The sequence below is a fragment of the Poromitra crassiceps genome (genome assembly GCF_964638095.1).
Source record: "Poromitra crassiceps genome assembly, chromosome: 26".
Classification (NCBI taxonomy): Eukaryota; Metazoa; Chordata; class Actinopteri; order Beryciformes; family Melamphaidae; genus Poromitra; species Poromitra crassiceps.
The window spans coordinates 2,734,616-2,755,153 of record NC_139640.1 but is presented as its reverse complement, the minus strand read 5'-3'; the positions used below and the strand labels follow the sequence as shown (position 1 = coordinate 2,755,153).

General features: G+C 42.0%; 1 protein-coding gene and 1 pseudogene across 3 annotated transcripts; one reads left to right on the top strand and one right to left on the bottom strand.

The window, feature by feature from the left end:
- The first annotated feature begins 1,793 nt into the window (after window positions 1-1,793).
- LOC310798888 (C-X-C chemokine receptor type 3 pseudogene) lies at window positions 1,794-4,692 on the top strand (annotated as a pseudogene). Its single transcript has 3 exons — window positions 1,794-1,911; window positions 3,781-3,941; window positions 4,070-4,692. The product of its transcript is annotated as a C-X-C chemokine receptor type 3 pseudogene (transcript).
- A 6,561-nt stretch (window positions 4,693-11,253) lies between these two features.
- Window positions 11,254-18,458, bottom strand: LOC310798825 (C-X-C chemokine receptor type 3-like). 2 transcript variants are annotated; one of them, XM_083661380.1, is made up of 3 exons: window positions 17,910-18,458; window positions 16,449-16,808; window positions 11,254-14,101 (listed from the first exon to the last, which is right to left on the bottom strand). In XM_083661380.1, the coding sequence occupies exons 2-3, from the start codon at window positions 16,797-16,799 to the stop codon at window positions 13,319-13,321; spliced, it is 1,134 nt and encodes a 377-aa protein (XP_083517506.1). In that variant the 5' UTR covers window positions 16,800-16,808; window positions 17,910-18,458; the 3' UTR covers window positions 11,254-13,318. The 2 variants fall into 2 exon arrangements, with proteins under 2 accessions (XP_083517506.1, XP_083517507.1); XM_083661381.1 differs by having other exon boundaries at window positions 18,072-18,458.
- Window positions 18,459-20,538: the final 2,080 nt, after the last annotated feature.

Below are 20,538 nucleotides of genomic sequence, written 5' to 3'. Positions count from 1 at the left end.
ATTTCCAATATGGTCAGTGGTGTCATACCAAGTGCAAACCTTTTAAACCATGACCCCCCCCCCCCTCCCAACACCACCCATATCATCCTAGCCACTAAACCTATCCACCCCTCAAATCCTGACTCTCTAGCACCTTCCTATCCCTATGCCCCCCCCCCCCCCTGTACTGTTCTCTGTACTGTGTAGCCTGTAGAAACTCACTTGAGAAGACCATGTCGAATTTGGTGAGTGATTATTACTATAAGATTTAGTTAATCTGTATATCATACCAATTGACTGTTGACAGATGTTGAATGAAACAATATAATCCCTGCTATTTTTTTTTTTTTTTTTTTATTGTTTGCAGTCATCCATCTGTCATTTTGTTAGCTATCTCAAGGCACACACGTGAAACCACATTGTAGGCTACTAAGGTGATTTTTTTGTCTTGTTGGAAATTAATACTTGAACTGCCAGTCATTCAGTAAATAGCCTAATTGTAGCACTCATGATTGAAGGTCTATACATTTGTGTGATAGCCTAGGCCCTAGGCCTCATTCATTTTAGTGGGCCACTGCCGATAAGACAGTTCTCCCCCCTCTCTCTTGTGAAATATACAAGAGTGGTGGCATCTTCATGTGATTACGGATTTTCTATTTACAACGATGCGGTCGTTAAGCGAGGCTCTCTCTCTCTCTCTCTCTTTCTCTCTCTCTCTCTCTCTCTCTCTCTCTCTCTCTCTCTCTCTCTCTCTCTCTCTCTCTCTCTCTCCATCTCTGTCTCTCCCCCCTCCCCCCCTTAAGCCATTCCTTATTCAAATGTAATGAGGTGTAAAACTCTAACCTTATATATTTTTCAATAACCAGACCAAAGCCAGGTCAAATCAGTTATTCTCATTTTATTAATTAGCTAGGGTTACATAATAAACTAATAACCTGAAAGCACCTGCAGTAAACTGCACTTGTTGCATCGTGACCAGAGGATGTAGCATCATCATGTCATTGCTCAAAAAATTGCTATATCAGAAATTCTTTGGCGTTTGTTGTAGGCTACACGCATGCACACACGCGCACACACACATACACACACACACACACACACACACACACACACACAGAGACACACACACACACACACGCACACACGCACGCACAAATAAAATAAAAACCAGCTTTTAACCACATGCATCCTAATGAGTGTCACCTTGCAGGATGAAGGGGCCTAAGTACTTTGTATATTCAGTTCTTATCTACAATTGTCCTAAAACTTTATTTGGATTTATTGGATTTTGTGATTCAAACTCTGCAGTGGCAATGCAGTGCATTATGTAAGATCTTGTCATAATTCTCAGAATTCCAACATCAGCTGCAACATCCTGCTATCTATTGTGGCTTATAACCATTGCACAGAGAGCAGAGGCCAAATTTGCCATAGGCTAGTAGGCCTAGTATAATAGTTCCTCTCTGCATAAAAGCTATCGTGTTACAGGAGTGCCACCATGTGGTTGAAAGAAAATGTTTGGTGTTTGCAAAAATCCGCTTTGAACCACATGCACCATATGAGTGTCACCTTGAGCCAGGAGGGCAGATGGTGCAGCTCATGCAAGTACTTTGTATATTCACTTCTTCTTACCTACACATGTGTGTGGCTTACAACCATTGCACAAGAGAGCAGAGGCCACATTTGCCATAGTTCCTCCTTCCTGCATAAAAGCCATCGTGGTACAGGAGTGCCACCATGTGGTTGAAAGACGTTACGACACACTCGATGGCACCGATGGAGACGTGGGTGATGTATGCGACCGAAACGAGGACATGAGTTTTGAGGCAGTGTTCATCACAGTGCTCTACTACTCTGTGGCACTGGTCGTGGGTCTTCTGGGAAACGGCCTGCTCCTGGGCGTTCTGGCTCAGAGAAAGGCGGGCCTGGAGTGTGACAGATACTGAGCTCCTCTTCCTCCCGGCTAAAGACTGTCCTCTCAGTGACCTCTCCATCTCCATTGAAAACACTACCGTACTGCCCTCTCAAACAGTTAAAAACCTCTGCGTAATCCTGGATAACCAGCTATCAAACTCAGCCTTCATTGCAGCCACTGCCCGCGCCTGCAGATTTTCACTCTATAACATTCGTAGGATTCGGTCCTGTCTCTCAGTAGAGGCGACTCAACTCCTGGTCCAGGCATTGGTTTTCTCCCGCATGGATTACTGCAATGTTCTGTTGGCCGGGTTACCTGCATCTGCTATCCGACCTCTTCATCTAATTCAAAACTCTGCAGCCCGTCTGGTGTATAACCTGCCCAAATTCTCCCACGTCACTCACCTCCTCCATAAACTCCATTGGCTTCCCATCCTTTCACGCATCAGATTCAAGTCTCTGGTACTGGCTTACAGGGCACTCCACCGGTCAGCCCCTATGTATCTACAGTCCATGGTTAAGCTCCAACCATTGCATAGCTCTCTCCGTACCTCCACCCGTCCTGTCCGTCTAGCCCCTCCATCAATCTGCGGACCTGGGGGTCGCTCATCTAGATCCCGACTCTTTTCCTCTTTGGCGCCACAATGGTGGAATGAGCTGCCCCTTTCGGTCAGTGCAGCTGAAACACTGCCTATTTTCCGTCGTAGACTAAAGACTCACCTATTTGGATTATATTTTGGCCCTTCCGGATCAGACCTTTCTTAAGTGCTATTTTTCAATTGTTGATTGTTCATTGTGCTTATTGATTGATTGATTGATTCTTTATTGCAGACTCAGGGGAATCCATATCACAGTACAGAACAACAACACAATAGATAAAAAGAATAATAATATAGAAAGAAATATACAATAAAAAGAGTTCCACCATATTCAGTTTCGAACATACAGACAAGTTCGCCAATGGTTCCACAGTCTGGAGGAGAACCTGACAGAACTACGTATCGTGTTAGTGATGACATTAATGATGTCATTTACTGACTCAGATACCCTACACATGAATTTATACATAAGATTGCGTAGCACAGCAGAGCAGGTGGGAACCCCAACACTGACAAACATTTGGCTTGCACTGGAGCTTCTTGGAGCTCTCAGAAGCAGCCTCATACAGTCATTGTATGCCACTGTCAATCGTCTGATACTGGCCTGCTTGTAGCGGCACCACAGGTGGGCGGTGTACAGGGGTGTACAGAAGGATTTAAAAAGTGAGATCTTCACCGGTACTGAGCACATGCTAAATTTTCTACACAGCATGTTTCCTTGTGCATACAGCATCCGACGCTGTCTAAATATATCCTTGTCATCAGAGAGGTCATTCGAGATGATGTGGCCCAAATATTTAATCTCACTGCAGACACTAAGGATAGAGCCAGAGAGATAAAAGTCAGGAACGGTTAAATGTCTGTCTTCCCTGCTACAGACAATCATAATCTTGCTCTTTTTTGCATTATATTTAATGTCAAAGTCAGCACCGTACTGTGAGCATGCACTCAGCAGCTGTTGAAGGCCAGCACTATATGGACTAAAGATGACCAAATCATCTGCGTACATAAGGTGATTAATTAGCAGGTTTCCAACCCTACACCCTGTACCACAAGCATTTAATTCCGTAGATAAATCATCCTATTGTTTGCTATGTCTTTATAAGTGATATTTTTTATAAGTGTTTGTTGTTTTTTACCTTGTTCATTGCTTGATATATTTTTCTGTATTGTTGCTGATAATGTGTATTCTTTGATTTTATATTGTACTGCACTGTATTGTATTGCATTGTAAGTCGCTTTGGACAAAAGCGTCTGCTAAATGACATAAAGTAAAGTAAAGTAAAAGATACCTTCATCCTCCAACTGGGTGTGGCAGATTGCCTGCTGCTGTTCACACTGACCTTCTGGGCTGCACAGGCCGCTCAGGGTGAGGGATGGAGCTTCGGGACGCCCCCTCTGCAAGATCACTGGAGCCATGTTCACGGTAAGAACCCGGCTTGGAAAGAGGCACTAAAACTGATTCAAGGCTTGTTAAACTTTTGATGTTACCATCTACAATGCAATGGATAATATGATCAATGATTATACAATCAAATTTCACCTCTGCGCTGATATCTTTGTGCCCCCATATGAACTCTTCCTGCTGGCCGGCATCTTGACTGCTACCTGTCCATCGTCCACGCTGTTGAGATGTACTCCAGCAGGAAGCCCTGGTTGGTCCACATCAGCTGCCTGTCGGTCTGGCTCTTCTCCCTGCTCCTCACCATCCCTGACTGCGTCTTCCTTGAGGCTGTGCGGGATGACAGACGAGGCAAAACGGAGTGTGCTCACAACTACCTGCTTTTCTGGTGGCTGGCATCGCGCCTGCTGTACCACATAGTGGTCCTGACTTCAGCCATCCTGCTCTACTGCTACTCCTGCATCCTGCTCCGTCTGCTGCGCGGCTCTCAGGGCCTCCAGAAGCAGAGGGCCGTCAGGGTGATCCTGGATCCTGGTGGTGGTCTTCTTCGTCTGCTGGACGCCGTACAACATCACCCTCATGGTGGACACGCTTCACTCCAACACCACCAGTCAGGCCTGTGAGATCAGAACACATGATCTGGACAAAGCCATCCTCGTCACCTCCTCTCTGGGTTACCTCCACTGCAGCCTCAATCCCGTGGTTTATGCTTTTGTGAGTGTGCAACAAGGGTTCCAGTCTAGGAGAAGCTCCACTTGGTCTGAGTCTGCAGACACCTCCAACTCCATTGCTATCTGATAGAGCAAAGAAGAAGCAGGCCAGCACTCCAAAATTTCCTTTAAAAAATTGTATAAAGTCACCTGGGACGGCACAACGAACGTTTCAGCATCAAGCCTTCATCAGCGTTGTGAGGCTTGATGCTGAAACGTTGGTTGTGTGCCGTCCCAGGTGACTTATTACATTTTTGAAAGGACATTTTGGAGTGCTGGTCTGCTTCTTCTTGGCTCTTGTGACTTGTGTTGGCCCTGCCTGCACCCAAGTGGAACTCTTGTTGTGAGTGTTGCTCGCATTCGGTGAGTTTGGACTATCTGATAGAGAGAGACAGGTCGACGAGCAGGCACACAAAAACCTGACCAACCGACCTGAGAGAAAGACAGAGAGACAGACAGACATCAACCGTCATCTGTAATGTTTTTGTGTCACTCTATAATTATTTGTTATTTACTGTTCATCCTGTCCTCACAGGCTAGGCGGTCTGTCAACTTTATATTGATATTGTAATTGCTTCTGTATGAAAATTAGCAAGTCCTGTCCTGTTTCTCTGGAATGCACAAATGAGGTTTCCCTTTCGATGGATATGTTGCAATGCTAGGAACGCACAAAAAGGTGTGGACCAGAGCAACTCAGCAGGCAACTAGAATATCAAAGCGTAATTGTAATTGTACCTGCGTACTTCACAGAGTTATCATACAGAGTACATCTTCACAAACAATTGATACGGGCAACAAATTACAATTACATGTAATTACATAGCATATTTGTATATTAGCATATTAGCATATTTGTTATAAACCAAGGAGATTCTATAAACACAGTTTTAAGCTTTGTTCATGAACCTTTGCATGGACATCAGCAATTTAAGTTTTATTTTTTCCAATATTTTATTTTAAGTTTTTCTAAACAGTACACAAACAAAACACATGAACAGGCTCGGACAGAGACAAAAAAACAAAAAACATTCAAGGGTGATTATCGGAAAACTTACCATTTTATGTATCTGGAATAACATTCCTCTGTAAATCTGAATAAACAACAAATAAGCAATAAAACATTTTATAATTTACTTCCCCAGATATAAAAACAAATTAATTATTTCTTCATTTTGTTTTAAAGAGTTTTAAACACTTTTTTGTGTGAAGCATCTTGCAAAAAATGCGAAAATTACCTGTATCTCAGTCTGATCTTTCTACTTTTTTTGTAATGTCTGACAGAGGGGGACGAGCACGCTGTGTCAGCCCTGTTACCAGAAAAGCATACATTAAAAAGTTATTTGTTTGGAATTTTAAATGTAGATATATAAGATAATTTCGGCCTCTCGTGAATGCACACCACGTGGTGTTAGCACCTTTACCAGATGGCTAGTAATGGCTGCCAACAACATTTTTCGGTAACATTCTAGGGTAACAGGGTTGACGAAAGTATGCTTTTGTGTGTACATGAAAATAAACTTTTCTTGCCAATAGTATTTAGAGAATGTTTTTACAGTTTCATCCCTAAATATTATGGTTTTCTATTTATTAAACTGTTAGGTAGGCTAAAGTGTGTTGATGTTACTGACTATAGGTCTACTAATCTATATTAATACACTATCAGTGCATTGGGTTTTAGAAATGTGCTTTGTAAATCAAATTAATTATTTTTTTAATTGTAGGAAGGATTGATTCATGTATTTGTATTTTATTATTTTATTAGGATGCCCCTTTCTGCAGCTGAGAAACAGCAGCGATACAGAGAACGCAGAGATGCTGATCCCGAGAGACGGGAAGACTAATTAGGAAAAGAGAGGGCAAAATGGAGAAAGGACAGAGACACAGGGAAAAGGCTGTCTGTTAGTGAACTAAGTGACAGAGAATGGAGAGCCAAGCGGTGGAAATGGAGAGCAGCACAAGTGAAATGCAGAACAGCCAAAGCAGCAAGTGCAGCAGCCATAGATCCGTGCATGACGCCACCTATAAGTCCAGATCCAGAGCCAAATCCAGGGCGTGATGAAGAGCCTGATCCAAGCCCCAATCCAGGGCCCTGAAGGCAACGTGAACAGGGGCGTTTAAGGTCAAAGAGGGAGAGAAAGAAGCTTCACCATGACCTGGAGAAATTGAAGCAAAGACTGGAAAAAGAAAAACAAAGGACATATACAGTATTATTAGTTTGTTTACATAACTTTTTCTTAAACAGAAGATGGTGTGAAAGTGCCAAATGTAAATGGGCATATTCATCCATGGGAAAAAAGTAAACTCCTCAATATTCTCACTTTATAAACACACTTAGTGTAACAAGGGAGACTTTATCTTTCATAATATATCAGATTTGTTCTAAATATGGATTTAAAACCTTTTCAAACAGTAATTGTTATGTCGATATGCATGTTGTTTATGTGAAAAAATAAAAAAAATAATATAGCCTGAGATGGCACGGCACATTTTCCTGAGAGGTAAGGATCAACTTAATCCAAAAAGGGGCTTAAATACTTTTAAAACAGTACTTTGAAAATCAAACATCAAGAATGCAAAATGCCAAGTTTTCCGATAAACACGCTAAAATAAATCTGATAATGTACAATTTGATTCAAGGGGGGAAAAACCCTTTCAGAGTACAACACAAACTGTCTATTTTGCTGCAACTCGACAGTGCTGCTTAATCCAGGACCTTACTTCCTGGAACTCTTGAGAGTAAAAAACTGGTCCATTGGAGTGAATGGAGATGTCGGGACTCTTCTATCTATATGGCTCTGGGTCAGAGGTGAGGGAGTGGTGCATGGTGGGAGGTTGAGTCTAGGATACCAGCTTGGGATTTTTAACAACCAGTATTTAAAAAAGTGACTTGAAGTGCTCTTGACTTGGGGAGTTTTACAAGACATGTAGCTCGTGGATTATAATTTATGATTATATCATAAATTAATAAAAAATATGATTTATGATATCCTAGTTAATCTAGTTGATCTATCCACCAGGACCTTGAGTTCATATTTCGTTCCCTCTCATGTTTCATGTTTTGGAATGACAATAAATATCCTTGAACCTTGAACCTTGAACCTTAATTGTGCTGATCATGTACCATTTCAATATGGGATTTCAGGCAGGCTACAGTGCGGCATGGCGATTTATTATAATCAAACATTTTTATGAGCTTGAACTGTTCATGAGGATGATAAGAACTGCTATCCCGTTTAGCAGTTTGGCCAGGACACTAAATAGCAAGGGGCTGTAGCTGCAGCACTTCATACTCAAAGATATACAGTATGCGAAGCAAACATCTAAACACAGCTGCGTGGGGGAGTCATTAGAGACCATGTTAGATCCCAGTAACAGCCAATAAGCAGTTAAGTGTAGTCTTCGACTGTATTTCAACGACTGTATTTATTTTGTAAGACTAACCTCTACAGCAGTGATACTCAACTTGCTTTGCCCGGGGGCCACTTTCGTGAAATGATAGAAGGCCAGGGGCCAGTTAATAAACAAACAATATACATTTTTCTGTAGCGGATTGTAGGTTTTTGGGGTGTCAGCCGGAGTTTAGTCTGACAATGTTGTGCACACCGGATAGTTAGTTAGGTTAAGTACATATATAAGTGCTTGGGTAGCAAGCAGACGGCGGTATTTGACAATTTAGCAGCTAAATCATAGATTATTGAAAGATAATCCATATTCCAGACTGAAATGCTATAACAGAAGTGGAGTATTGGCCAGAGTGACATGAACATTTGGACACTTATTCAGCGGGTATCTTGCATGTTGCGTTCAGGTGCACTGTAAAAAAAAAAAAAAGTTTTTTTTTTTTTTTGCAATTCCATCGCGGGCCACACAGGGGGCGCCCGGCCCGCGGGCTGCAAGTTGAGTATCCCTGCTCCACAGCATAGTTTAGAGCACCCCATGCTGTTCATGCCCCTTTAGGGTTGTAAACTCCCTGCCCAAGTGACGTCACTAAATGACGTCACCATTACAAAGTGACGTCAGTTGCTTGAGTGGCATCAGTAATGACGTCATAAATGCCCTTCTCCTGGTACTATATAAAGCCCACATCACCACAGCTCTACTCACACCTGTGCAGTCATCACTCACATCGTGCCAGCATCCCAGCAAGCCATTTATTTTTTATTTTTTTTTACCTTTGTTTAACCAGGAAGTCCCATTGAGATACGAGATCTCTTTTACAAGGGAGACCTGGCCAAGACAGCAGCAGCAATAAAATTAGGTAATCACACAGAACAAAAGGTACATACATCCGAAATACAAAGCATCACACACAAAACAACGCAAGAGACCAACATGGTAATAAAAGTGTCCGAATGAGGATGATACAGTCGTGGCCCAATCTACGAAAAACAAATGCATTCTTCGTGTAAAACGATCTGCAATAGAGCTTTAAATTCACCCAATGAGACCAGGGTGTCTAAGTGGATGAGTTCTTGTAGTCCATTCCATGTCAGAGGTGCATAGTGAGAGAAGGCCGTCTTTCCTAGTTCAGTACGTACTTTGGGAGTTTTTAAGCGTAGCCATCTAGTGGACCTGGTATGGTAGCTGCTAGAAGCAAAGCTACTCAGCGAAAGTTTCGCCCCACCCCCTCCCCGGATCACCACCAATGTTATGGCTCCTGTAAAAGCAAATCCCCATAGTGGGGGATTATCTATCTCATACAGCACTGATGCCCCCCCTCTCTCATACCAAGAGGAGTGTCATATCATGGAGTCATACGCCACGCTTAAACTGTTTATCTTGATTCAATGAAGCTTGTTAAAATTTCCTACGAGTCTCTCATGATTGAACTATTGAAGTGTCCTTAGCAAGACACTGAACCCTATACAGGCTCACTCACGGTACGCAACTGTGGATAAGAGCCACGTGAGTAATATGAATAGCATAATAAACCATCTAATAATCTCAGCTGGTAATAAACAGACACGGATGAAAGACCAGGCCTGATCGGCAGCTTGGCTCTTATCTGTCTCAGTTAATAGATAAGCGTCGGCACTAGCAGGAAATAAGCATTCACTTTAAGAACTGATACTTAACACCAGTGTTGGGCAAGTTACTTTCAAAATGTAATATACTACATATTACTAGTTACTTTCAAAAGTTTCATTTGAAAGTAATAAGTTACTTTACAATATTACTTTCTGTGTAGAGTAACTCATTACTTATTACACTACTTTTGCATTACTTTCACCAAAACAACAGCAGCAGCAGAATGACATCACCGCCCCGGAACCATCCCGAAAAATAATGTCAACCGCCTTGAAGTCAGTGTAAACAATCCAAAATTCGAAATGTTTTTCTTTTCCTTTGTTATTGTCATCTGTAGTGGTTATTTGCATAACAACACACAGTTTGATTAGGAAATGATTGTATATTTTTTAAATATGTGCTTTGATTAAAAAAAAAAAAAAGTAACTAAATTTGTAACTTGAGTTACTTGACAAAGTAACTGGTATAATATTACTGGAATCCTATAAGTAATGTTATATTACTGAGTTACTGCTAAAAGTAATATATTACATGTAATATATTACTTTTGTAATGAGTTACCCCCAACACTGCTTAACACTAAGTTATAACCGGTCAAGCAATGAACTTGATGTGTTGCTGTTGTTACAAGCGCCCAGCATTTCATACTAGAGCACGTTCTCATCAGGGCGTGTAGATGAAGTGTCAAACAAATTAAACACCCCGCTGGTTGTGACAGAAAGAGGAAGGAAAGAAAGCGGTCTGAGATGTGTTGTTGGGTTAGGTGCTAGGTCTGTTTTTGGCAGCAGAATAGCATTGCTAAATACAGTGTTGTTGTGCAAGTTCACCCTTCACAAGAGCTAGCTCAAAGTTCAGTTGACACAGATTAACTTTACAATAAGGCTTACTAAACTAAACCGTTAGTTAATGCTTAATAAGCATTAGTTCATGCTTAATGAAGCATTAGTTAACTGACCCTAAACTATTAAATAATGCATAAAAGTAAGACCTATAGTAACGCCATTAGTCAATTATTACCAGAGCCGTGTAGATAGAAGAGTCCCGACATCTCCATTCACTCCAATGCACAAGTTTTTTACTCTCAAGAGTTCCAGGAAGTAAGGTTCTGGATTCTGGCACTGTCGAGTTGCAGCAAAATAGACAGTTTGTGTTGTACTCTGAAAGGGTCCCCCCCCCCCCCTGGAATCAAATTGTACATTATCAGCTTTATTTTTTGCATGCAAACGTAGCGCGAGACCCATTCCTGGCTGTTCATTGGCTAATGAGTCTCGCATTTTGGTCCTCCGCTGACGCCACTCTCTCTCTAGAGGACACTAATTATTACTATAGACACATTAGTTAACTGTTAGTTAAGGGTGCTTAATAAGCGTTAACTAGCCCTTAATTTAGTGACCCTTATGTGACCCTTATACATGTTCATAGTTCACAATTTTGAATTTCACATCCGCCCCAAAAATGAACTATAGTTTACATTCATTTCTCTTTTTTGAGCTGCTCCGAGCAAAATAATCACCAATGCCCCTGTTTAATGTATGCCGCCACACTGAATCATGTAACAAACTTTTGAGAATGTAGACATTGAGCTCTCATGTCACATTTATTCCCATTAACATGATTGTTTTATACAGTACTTTGCACAGACTACATTCAGACACTGAAGCCCAAAACAGGTTTGCCTCACATGACACAACTTGCACAGTAGTGTGGAAATGAAACCAGAGCAATAATGCTGGAATCTTCAAAAAAAAATCGAGTTTTCTACAAGCCCCCTTCCCTCTTTTCTCCACCTCCTCCTCGTCTTTCGCTCTCCACTGCACTCGCACACAAAGCATGGCACAGTTCTGTCTCCGCCGAACAAACAAACCCGGGGGCGTCTTCACTGATGGCTATCTATGTAAACAAAGAGCTGTGAAAAGGCCACAGTACCAACAGAGAGAGTGCTTTTCACTCCTCCCTCCCTCTTGACTTTTCTCTCGCCCTCGCGGTCACCTGACTGATGACATCACAGCCTGTTTGTGTCATGATTGCAATGGGTCAAACACATCGCTGTATAACAATGAAACAGAACAAAAAAAAGGGGGGGGGACGGGCGTACTCCATCCACTGTTCTCATACACCAGTGGTTCTCAAATGGGGGTCCGTGGCACTTTGCCAGGGGGTCCGCGAAAAGTTTTCAGGAAAATAAAAATAAAAACGAAAATATGTTATGCTTTAAATCTAAAATTGTTCATGGATTACATTCTAATCTAACAAACCTATCAATTTAAAAGTCAAGCACGTTACCGTGGAAAGAATTAAGCTTAGCCCAAAATCCCAAATCAGAATGACAGGGTCCCCAGTATATTTTCTATCTTGTAATGTAAGGGGTCCTTGGCTGAAAAACATTTGAGAACCTCTGTACATGCACAGTCATTGGATTACCCCTCAATGCTCAAAAGTCCAGCGTTGGATCAGGACAACAACTGGAATGAAAAGTGAAACGTGAAGACTGAAGAAATACACCATTTTGTACAATTCAAAATACCACATTGGCAGGAGGAGTAAGAGCTTATCTTGCTTAAAATTCCCAGTTATGGCATTAGCTTTATAATGAATGTGTAACGGCTGGAAACTAAGCACATTCACGAATCCAACAGTTCAATATTTCGAATAAAAAATATAAGCCATTTATTCAGTGCTTCCGCAATATATTAACTGTAGAATACAACAACAGGAATAATGCTAATCGTAACAATACAAATACTAATAATAGACAAATACCTTTACAGTTGAATAAAAATAATTTATGATTTAAGGCAGGGGTGGCCAAACTTTTTCGGTTGTGGGCCGCATACTGTGGGCGGCAGTTTTCGCGGCAAAAAAATTGGACCAGAAAACCCTTGTGTCATCAAAAATTGAATTTCTACCTAAATAAATATATGACACATAGTTTATTGATGTGCTCACCTATTACAATGGGTTCTGTACGTTTTCAAATTTTCTTTTCCTGTGCCAACAGGTTAAGACAGAGATAATTTAACATAACATCAGTATTAAACATTCATTCAGTATTCATTTGTTTTTCAAATAAATAGACCAGGTCAGGGTACTCAAGTATAACCCATTTTCAATGCTTTTAAATTGAAAAAACGAAATAGGGGGAATCAGTTTTTTTGTTTTTGTTTTTCAGTTTCTTTTTCTTCATGTTTTAGTTTTTCCGTTTTTTCCCCCGTTTTAAACTTTAAAACGGAAAAACGTTAAAACGCTTTTAGCACAAAAAAAAAAAGGGTTGCTAAATTCATGGCGGGCCACTTAAAAAACGGGCAGCGGGCCGTAGTTTGGCCACCCCTGATTTAGGGTCAAACGAAGCTGTGCCGCAGTGATGACTACAAAATACAAGCACAATCGGCAGAGGTCACCTAGTCACCTAGTGAGTCACAAGACTTGTGACTGATAGCGCATAGATAGAGGTCACGTGGAGGCTGGGTTTACCCAGTGGTCACCATGATGTGGCTCTAAAATCTTCACAATAAAGTGAAGTTTGAGGCATCCCTCTCAAAAAGCTTTCGTGTGTGTGTGTGTGTGTGTGTGTGTGTGTGTCTCATCATTACACAGAATACGGGCATCCCCCTCGTCTTCACCCCATGACATGACCTCACACTAAAATCCTGAGTCACAACTGGGTGTTTTTTCCCCTCCACTCATCATCAGCACTGACTGGACTCCACCTGGGGGTCCTCTGACCTTGTGATCTGATTCAGCTCCACCTTCTGGTCAGTCTGGACAGGGGATGGGATGGGAGCGCCTCCCATCCCGACACCCAACTCCCACAGAGAGACAGCCTGCGGCATCCCTCTCTCACACCTCAGCATCTTCACCACCCGTTCCCTGAAGTTCTCGCACAGGCCGAGATAGAGCAGAGGGTTGAGGCAGGCGTGGAAGCAGCCCAGAGCAGACGTGACCGACAGAGCGGTTCCCTTTCCATACACGGCGTCAGTCGATTTCTCTGGTGCCTTGTTATTGCTGCTCTGGAAGGTGTCCACCATGAGGGTGATGTTGTACGGCGTCCAGCAGAGAAAGAAGACCACCACCAGGGCCAGGATCACCTTGACGGACCTCTGCTTCTGGAGGCCCTGAGAGCCGCGGAGCAGGATGCAGGAGTAGCAGTAGAGCAGGGCGGCTGAAGGCAGGAGAAAGGCCACGATGTGGTACAGCAGGCGCGATGCCAGCCGACGGTCAAACGCCGACGGAGAAGAAGCGTGCGGGTAGATGTGAGCGCACTCCACCGTTTGTCCATCTTTCAAGGTCACCGCCTCCAGGAAGATGTAGTCGGGGATGATGAGGAGCAGGGAGACGAGCCAGACCAACAGGCAGCTGATGTGGACCAACCGGGGCTTTGTGCTGGAGTACATCTGGGCGGCGCGGACGATGGACAGGTAGCGGTCCAGACTGATGCAGGCCAGCAGGAAGATCCCACAGTAGATGTTGATCTTGGAGGACAGAGAGAGGGAGAGGGAGAGGGAGAGAGGGGGTGGGAAAGACAGAGAAATAAGCAGTTATCCTCCAGTAGTATCAATGAAATACCATCAGCCATCATCTTTTTTTACACTTGAGTTAAGCAACACATCTGTATTCCCAGAATTTCCCACCACCCTTCTCTGGTCCCTTTCTCTTCCTCTTCTCGGAAATGTTGAACTTGCTGGGAAAATCCAGAGGGGGAGCATGTGTAACCGAGGTGAATCAGCTCGGATTCCCCGTGAGTCCCGAGTGGATTGGTTAAACTCACTCCCCAGCTATAAAGGCATGTTAATCAGCTCCGCCAAGGGAGCTATAGCTCTCTTGGCGTTGCGGTTAACATGTCGGACTCCCAAGCCGAAGGTCGGCGGTTCGTATCCACCCCTGGGCAAGCCCTACACATGGGTTGCTGGCAGTGTTGGGCAAGTTACTTTCAAAATGTAATATACTACATATTACTAGTTACTTTCGTTTGAAAGTAATAAGTTACTTTACAATATTACTTTCTGTGTAGAGTAACTCGTTACTTATGACACTACTTTTGCATTACTTTTACGAAAACAACAGCAGCAGCAGAATGACATCACCGCCCCGGAACCATCCCGAAAAATAATTTAAACCACCTTGAAGTCAGTGTAAACAATCCAAAATTCTAAATGTTATTCCTTTGTTATTTTCATCTATAGTGGTTATTTGCATAAAACACACAGTTTGATGAGGAAATTACTATATTTTTTTAAATATGTGCTTTGATTTAATAAAATGTAACTCAATTTGTAACTTGAGTTACTTCACAAAGTAACTGGTATAATATTACGGAATTCCTATAAGTAATAAGTTATATTACTGAGTTACTGCTAAAAGTAATATATTACATGTTGTAATATGTTACTTTTGTAATGAGTTACCCCAACACTGGTTGCTGCAAGTACCACCTACACAACGCCGTTACACATGCTCGTTCAAAAGCAGTATGAAGCAGTGTTTCCCATACATAAAGGAATTTGTGGCGGGCCGCCACAAAAGGATTTTGACCAATTTTTTTTTTTTTTTTTTTTACAGTGCACCTGAACGCAACATGCAAGATACCCGCTGAATAAGTGTCCAATAAATGTTCATGTCATTCTGGCCAATACTTCTGTTATAGCATTTCAGTATGGAATATGGAATATCTTTCAATAATCTATGATTTAGCTGCTAAATTGTCAAATACCGCCATCTGCTCGCTACCCAGGCACTTATGTATGTACTTAACCCAACTAACTTAACCTAACTATCCGGTGTGCACAACATTGTCAGCCTAAACTCCGGCTGACACCCCAACAACCTACAATCCGCTACAGAAAAATGTATATTGTTTGTTTATTAACTGGCCCCTGGCCTTCTATCATTTCACGAAAGTGGCAAAGCAAGTTGAGTATCCCTGACCTATAGGGAGAAATTTAGTTTGTCATTGTAAACCCACAGCACAGTAATGATGACATGTTCTTCATAGATCTAGCCTTTTCATTTTGCTCTTAAACTTTCTCAAAGTACACCAAATTCCTGCATTTTACTTTAAAATGTTTTAAAAAAAACTTGCAGGGGGGGCGTGCCCCCACACCCCACTAGGGGATCTGCGGTCCCCCACCACAAATACTCAAAATCCTGTGGGAAACACTGTGAAGTACTTTGACCCTGGTCTGTTGAGACTCGCTCGACTTGGCAGCAAATAATGGCCTACACCCTAACCACATTTCATTAAAAAAAACTCCCCCACACTCACACCTAAACTCAAATTAACTTTCACTTTCTTTCTGCCCCTGCCTGTTATCTATACACTACCAGGCACCAGTGGTGTATAAAGTACTCAAAAATCATACTTAAGTAAAAGTAAAGATATCTTCCCAGAAAAAGACTTTGGTAAAAGTCAAAGTCACTCATTAGAATATTACTTGAGTAAAAGTCTTAAAGTACTTGATATTTTCTCTACTTAAGTATTGAAAGTAAAAAGTACAAGTAAATGCTGAAAAAAAAATCAAGCAAAAGACATGCCTGGGCTTGAGTGGAAGTCTATTTCTTCTTCTTGACTTTTATAGCTGCTGGTAAACGTGATGTTGCATCACAGCCACCAAATGGAATGGCGTGTGGATCGTGATTAACGTAACTTGCAAACTAGGAGCACTGATTCTCCAAACCTGATTGCTTGCAGGCTACGCATTTTCTTCTGATTTTACTTTGTAACTAAATACTCAAGTAAAGTACAAATACTCAGAAAAAATACTTAAGTACAGTACTTAAGTATTTATACTTGGTTACATTACACCACTGCCAGGCACCTACATTGAATATGGCTCCGGTGACTTTGCAGAACGGCGTCCCGAAGCTCCATCCCCGGGTGCTCTCCACAGCCCGGAAGGGCAGCGTGACCAGCAGCAGGCAGTCGGCCACGCTCAGGTGGAGGATGAAGGTATCTGTCACACTCCAGGCCCGCCTCCTCTGAGCCAGAACCACCAGGAGAAGCCCGTTTCCAAGGAGACCCACCACCAACGCCAAGGAGTACAGCACCGCCTCCAAATGACCACGGCTCGCTGGCTTGGAGTCCTCTTCGTCATACACATTCCGGTAGTCGCCGTAATCGTAGGTGGTGTTTTCTTGAAATAGCCCACCGAGTTCCACATCCACGATGTCCATGTTTGTCTACTGTGGATTCAAAGGTTTTAAAACACAGACAGAAATGTGAATTCAAAAGGTTATGGTGCCTCAGAAGAAGTCAAGTCAGTTGGGGGGAAAAAATAGCAGCTTATACACGGGTCTTCTTCTCTCTGTGGTTCCTCGCTTCTAACACTTGACACTGACTTCTCAAGAAGGACAACTGAGGCTTTTTAAAGACATTCAGACCCCACACAGAACTCACATGGTTTAGATGTCACCAGATGAGGTAATACTGCAGGAGACCGAAAGTGGGCTATGGCTACGGTAGTTCCCTTTGGTCACACACAGTTCCAGCCCATGAAAAAAATATCCACATGTGGCTGCAATCTATTACCACTTCAATCAGAAGGTGGATGTAAATGTATTTATGTATTTAAAATAAAAAAAAGATCCCCATTAGCTGATGCTTGTGGCACCAGCTAATCTTCCTGGGGTCCAAATACAATACAATAATGCAATACAATCCAAGTCTTATATATACATAAATATACGATCACATTTGTGTGATGTTTACAAGTTATCATAATACATAATCTATATCAGATATGTGTAATATAACACATTTGCATTTTGGGTTTTTCAAGGCGTTTGATTTAGGGCGAGGTAACATGATTTGGTCGTCACCTGCTGTTCTGGTGAAGTGACTATGGATGTTCCTGCATTTGACAATTTGACTGTGAATGAATTGGGGTTTGGTGGTGTAAATACTGTTGCTAAAGAATGTGACTGTGCTTAAGGCAATTAAGCCCTTTCTCAACTGCTAACCATGACAGTTGTGCAGTTGTGCATGCTGTCTGTGTTTGTTCTTATGGGGCAATGTAAAACGGATGTAAATAAAGCTACGCAATCAGAAATACTTGTCAGGTGACACTGAGGTGTATGGGGGCATTTCTCTAGTCTAGTCAACACATAATACATACAGTAGCAGCAGGGAACGCATGCATATACTGGGGGTTGGGCAGCTACAAGTGAATTTACATTACAGGAGATACATAGACGTGTCTTTACCGAGTAGTAGGGCTTGCAAATTATATTATCTCACTCAGCATAATGGGATATATTAGCCTATATAGGTTTTATGGTGCCTACCTGTTGACTGTCTCCCGCTTGCTTTTATCATTGGAGGTACCGAGGACAATAACCGCTCTGTGCTGCGAACTGGTGGTGACAGACTAATTAGCCTAAATAAGCCGAGAAGACAGCGACTTCAATCCCTTTCGCAGTGGGCTTTGCAGGAAGAATTACACTCACTCAATATAGTCTAGAATTATCCACTTCTTGGCATTTTGGAGGGCGGACGAATGGTCAGCTCCTGCAGCTGTCGAGTGCCCATCAAATCCAGCCTGTTTTTACGCGTAAAAGTTCCGTGGTTGCGCAATGCGCGCACTCGGTCAGGCTGGGATCCCCAAATCTGATCCAGAGGGGATGAATGAGTATTTCGGATGAGTCGTAAAAAACAAGACCGACCGTCAGAAGGAGAAGTGTCCGGGGGGAGGAAGCTGGAAGTTCCGATTTGATGACCCGCTCTGACTGCGAGTGCGCACAATACGCGTAGCAGCCTACTTCTTGTTAATTAACGTTAGCGCGGTTAGCCTACATGTAGGCTACGGAATCGACTCCCATGCACAGCTTTTTTGGTCCCCGTTAGGATTCTCCATTCGTGGAAGAGGATAAATATCATGCACTGCTCATCGAGATGCATCAAACCTTTTAAACTATTTGGAATATGCCCCACAGCCTTTTGGGCATGCGGACAGGCAAACTTGTCTAGTCAAATAAAAACATCACGTTTCCGGCGATTGATTTTTCGAAATAAAACTCTTAATTATTCCTGTACCACGAAAGTACCAACATATTTTTAAAACAATTTTTGAATGAGGAATATGTGTATCAAAAAAACTGATCGTTGCTTCTTTCAACTAAAATCTTGTTTATTTTTGAACGATTTTTGCTGATGTTCTGAAAACGAGTCCTAGACTCGTTTTATTTTGAAGGTAGAATCACTTGGCGTCCTGTGTTATTTTCGTTATCTCTGACGTCGCTTTAACTTTGTTAACGTGGAGGTCGAAACAAAGCAATGTGAAATGCGCCGCACAGAGAGTCTTTGTCCACTAGATGGCACTATTGTGATGTCGTGGGGGGTGGAAACGCTCAGATGGACCACAGGAACACATGGTGAGAGTACAAGAATTGTATTGACTTATGAGATGTGTGTCTGTCTGTCTGTCTGTCTGTCTGTCTGTCTGTCTGTCTGTCTGTCTGTCTGTCTTTCTTTCCGTCTGTATTTATTTATTTATTTATTTATTTAGTATAGCCTTAATTTATACAGGAGTCTCACTGAGAGCAATGCTCTGTTTTTCAGGAGGGCCCTGTTCACATTCACACATATACAAAGCTGACCAGGACCAAGCTCCTTCTCTAACCTTTAGGCCACCACTGCACCTGCACTGTTTAAAGTCAGAATTCTGAGGACACTTTACTTTACTTTACTTTACTTTACTTTACTTTAGTAAAGTATGCACATGACATGCACCTATGTGCAGTGAATATGCCACTGTCTCTGACTTGTCTTATCACTATACTGCCTTATTGCTTGTTGTGTCTCTTGTTGTTTTTGCACTCATATGCCCTGTTATATTTGTACTATGTTGTAAACGAAGTCCACAGCACAAGAATTTCACACGTGATACTTGTACCATGGAGTGACAATAAAAATCTTGAATCTTGAATCTTGAATCTTGAATCTTTATTTGTTTATTTGGACGGGACAATGCACAATTAATGAACACATCAAACATGAAACAGATACAGTCACCTGAAACATGGTAAAAGTGTAAAAAGTGGTGGATTTAGCACGAGGCTAGATTCCATCTGCAGTCACCAAACATAAAAACAGAGGAATATAAAACAGTAAGAGCTACATATAGTACATAATTAATAGAACACACTAAAAAAGAAACACTCAAAAATACAAAAACGACAGAAAACATACTATAAGTGATTACATGTCTGGCTGGCTTTCAACCATTGTTTTAATTTAATCTAAAAGTGGCTAGGGTGGGGCTTTCCCTCAAGGAAACTGGGAGACTGTTCCATGTTTGACTGCCTTTTATAGACAGGATGTTTTGGCCAAACGTGGTCAGTCTACGATGGACCTCACAGTCACCTCTGGTGTCTGACCTGGTCCAGTGATTATTTTATTGTGGATGAATTACTGAACACTAGGGGGGGCTAGACCATGTAGGCATTTGTAGATAAAACAAGCACTCTTAAAGATCTTGACATTTTCAAAGCTTAAGAAGTGGTGTTGTTCCAGAATGTTACAGTCAGATGGTATGATCCAGAATGTTACAGTGATGGTATGATCCAGAATGTTACAGTGATGGTATGATCGTGGTTTTCTAGCAAATACCTTGATGGCTCTATTAAAAAGCTGTTCAATGGGTTTTTATAACTGTGGCACCTGCAAATGACCAGTTTGTGAAGCAATATTCAATGTGGGAAAAAAAACATACAATGAAGATATGACTTTGCATCGTCAACTGTTAAGAAGGGCCGGATTTGTTTAAAATGAAATAAATTGAAATAAATTGTGCTTTTTACCTTTTTAATGTGTTTCCCGAAAGATAGATTTGAGTCCAAAGTGACTTGTTCCTCCCCTCCCAGGAACACATAGAGACGAGTGGGGTAAAACCGCCCATATATCTCATGGGCTGAC

What these genes read in the sequence shown, in the direction of transcription:
- LOC310798825 (XM_083661380.1), bottom strand. Translation starts at nt 16,799, where the DNA reads ATGGACATCGTGGATGTGGAACTCGGTGGGCTATTTCAAGAAAACACC. An exon ending in TCACCGGAGCCATATTCAAT is followed by an intron (nt 14,102 to 16,448) that starts GTAGGTGCCTGG and finishes CTGTCCTCCAAG; the next exon opens with ATCAACATCTACTGTGGGAT.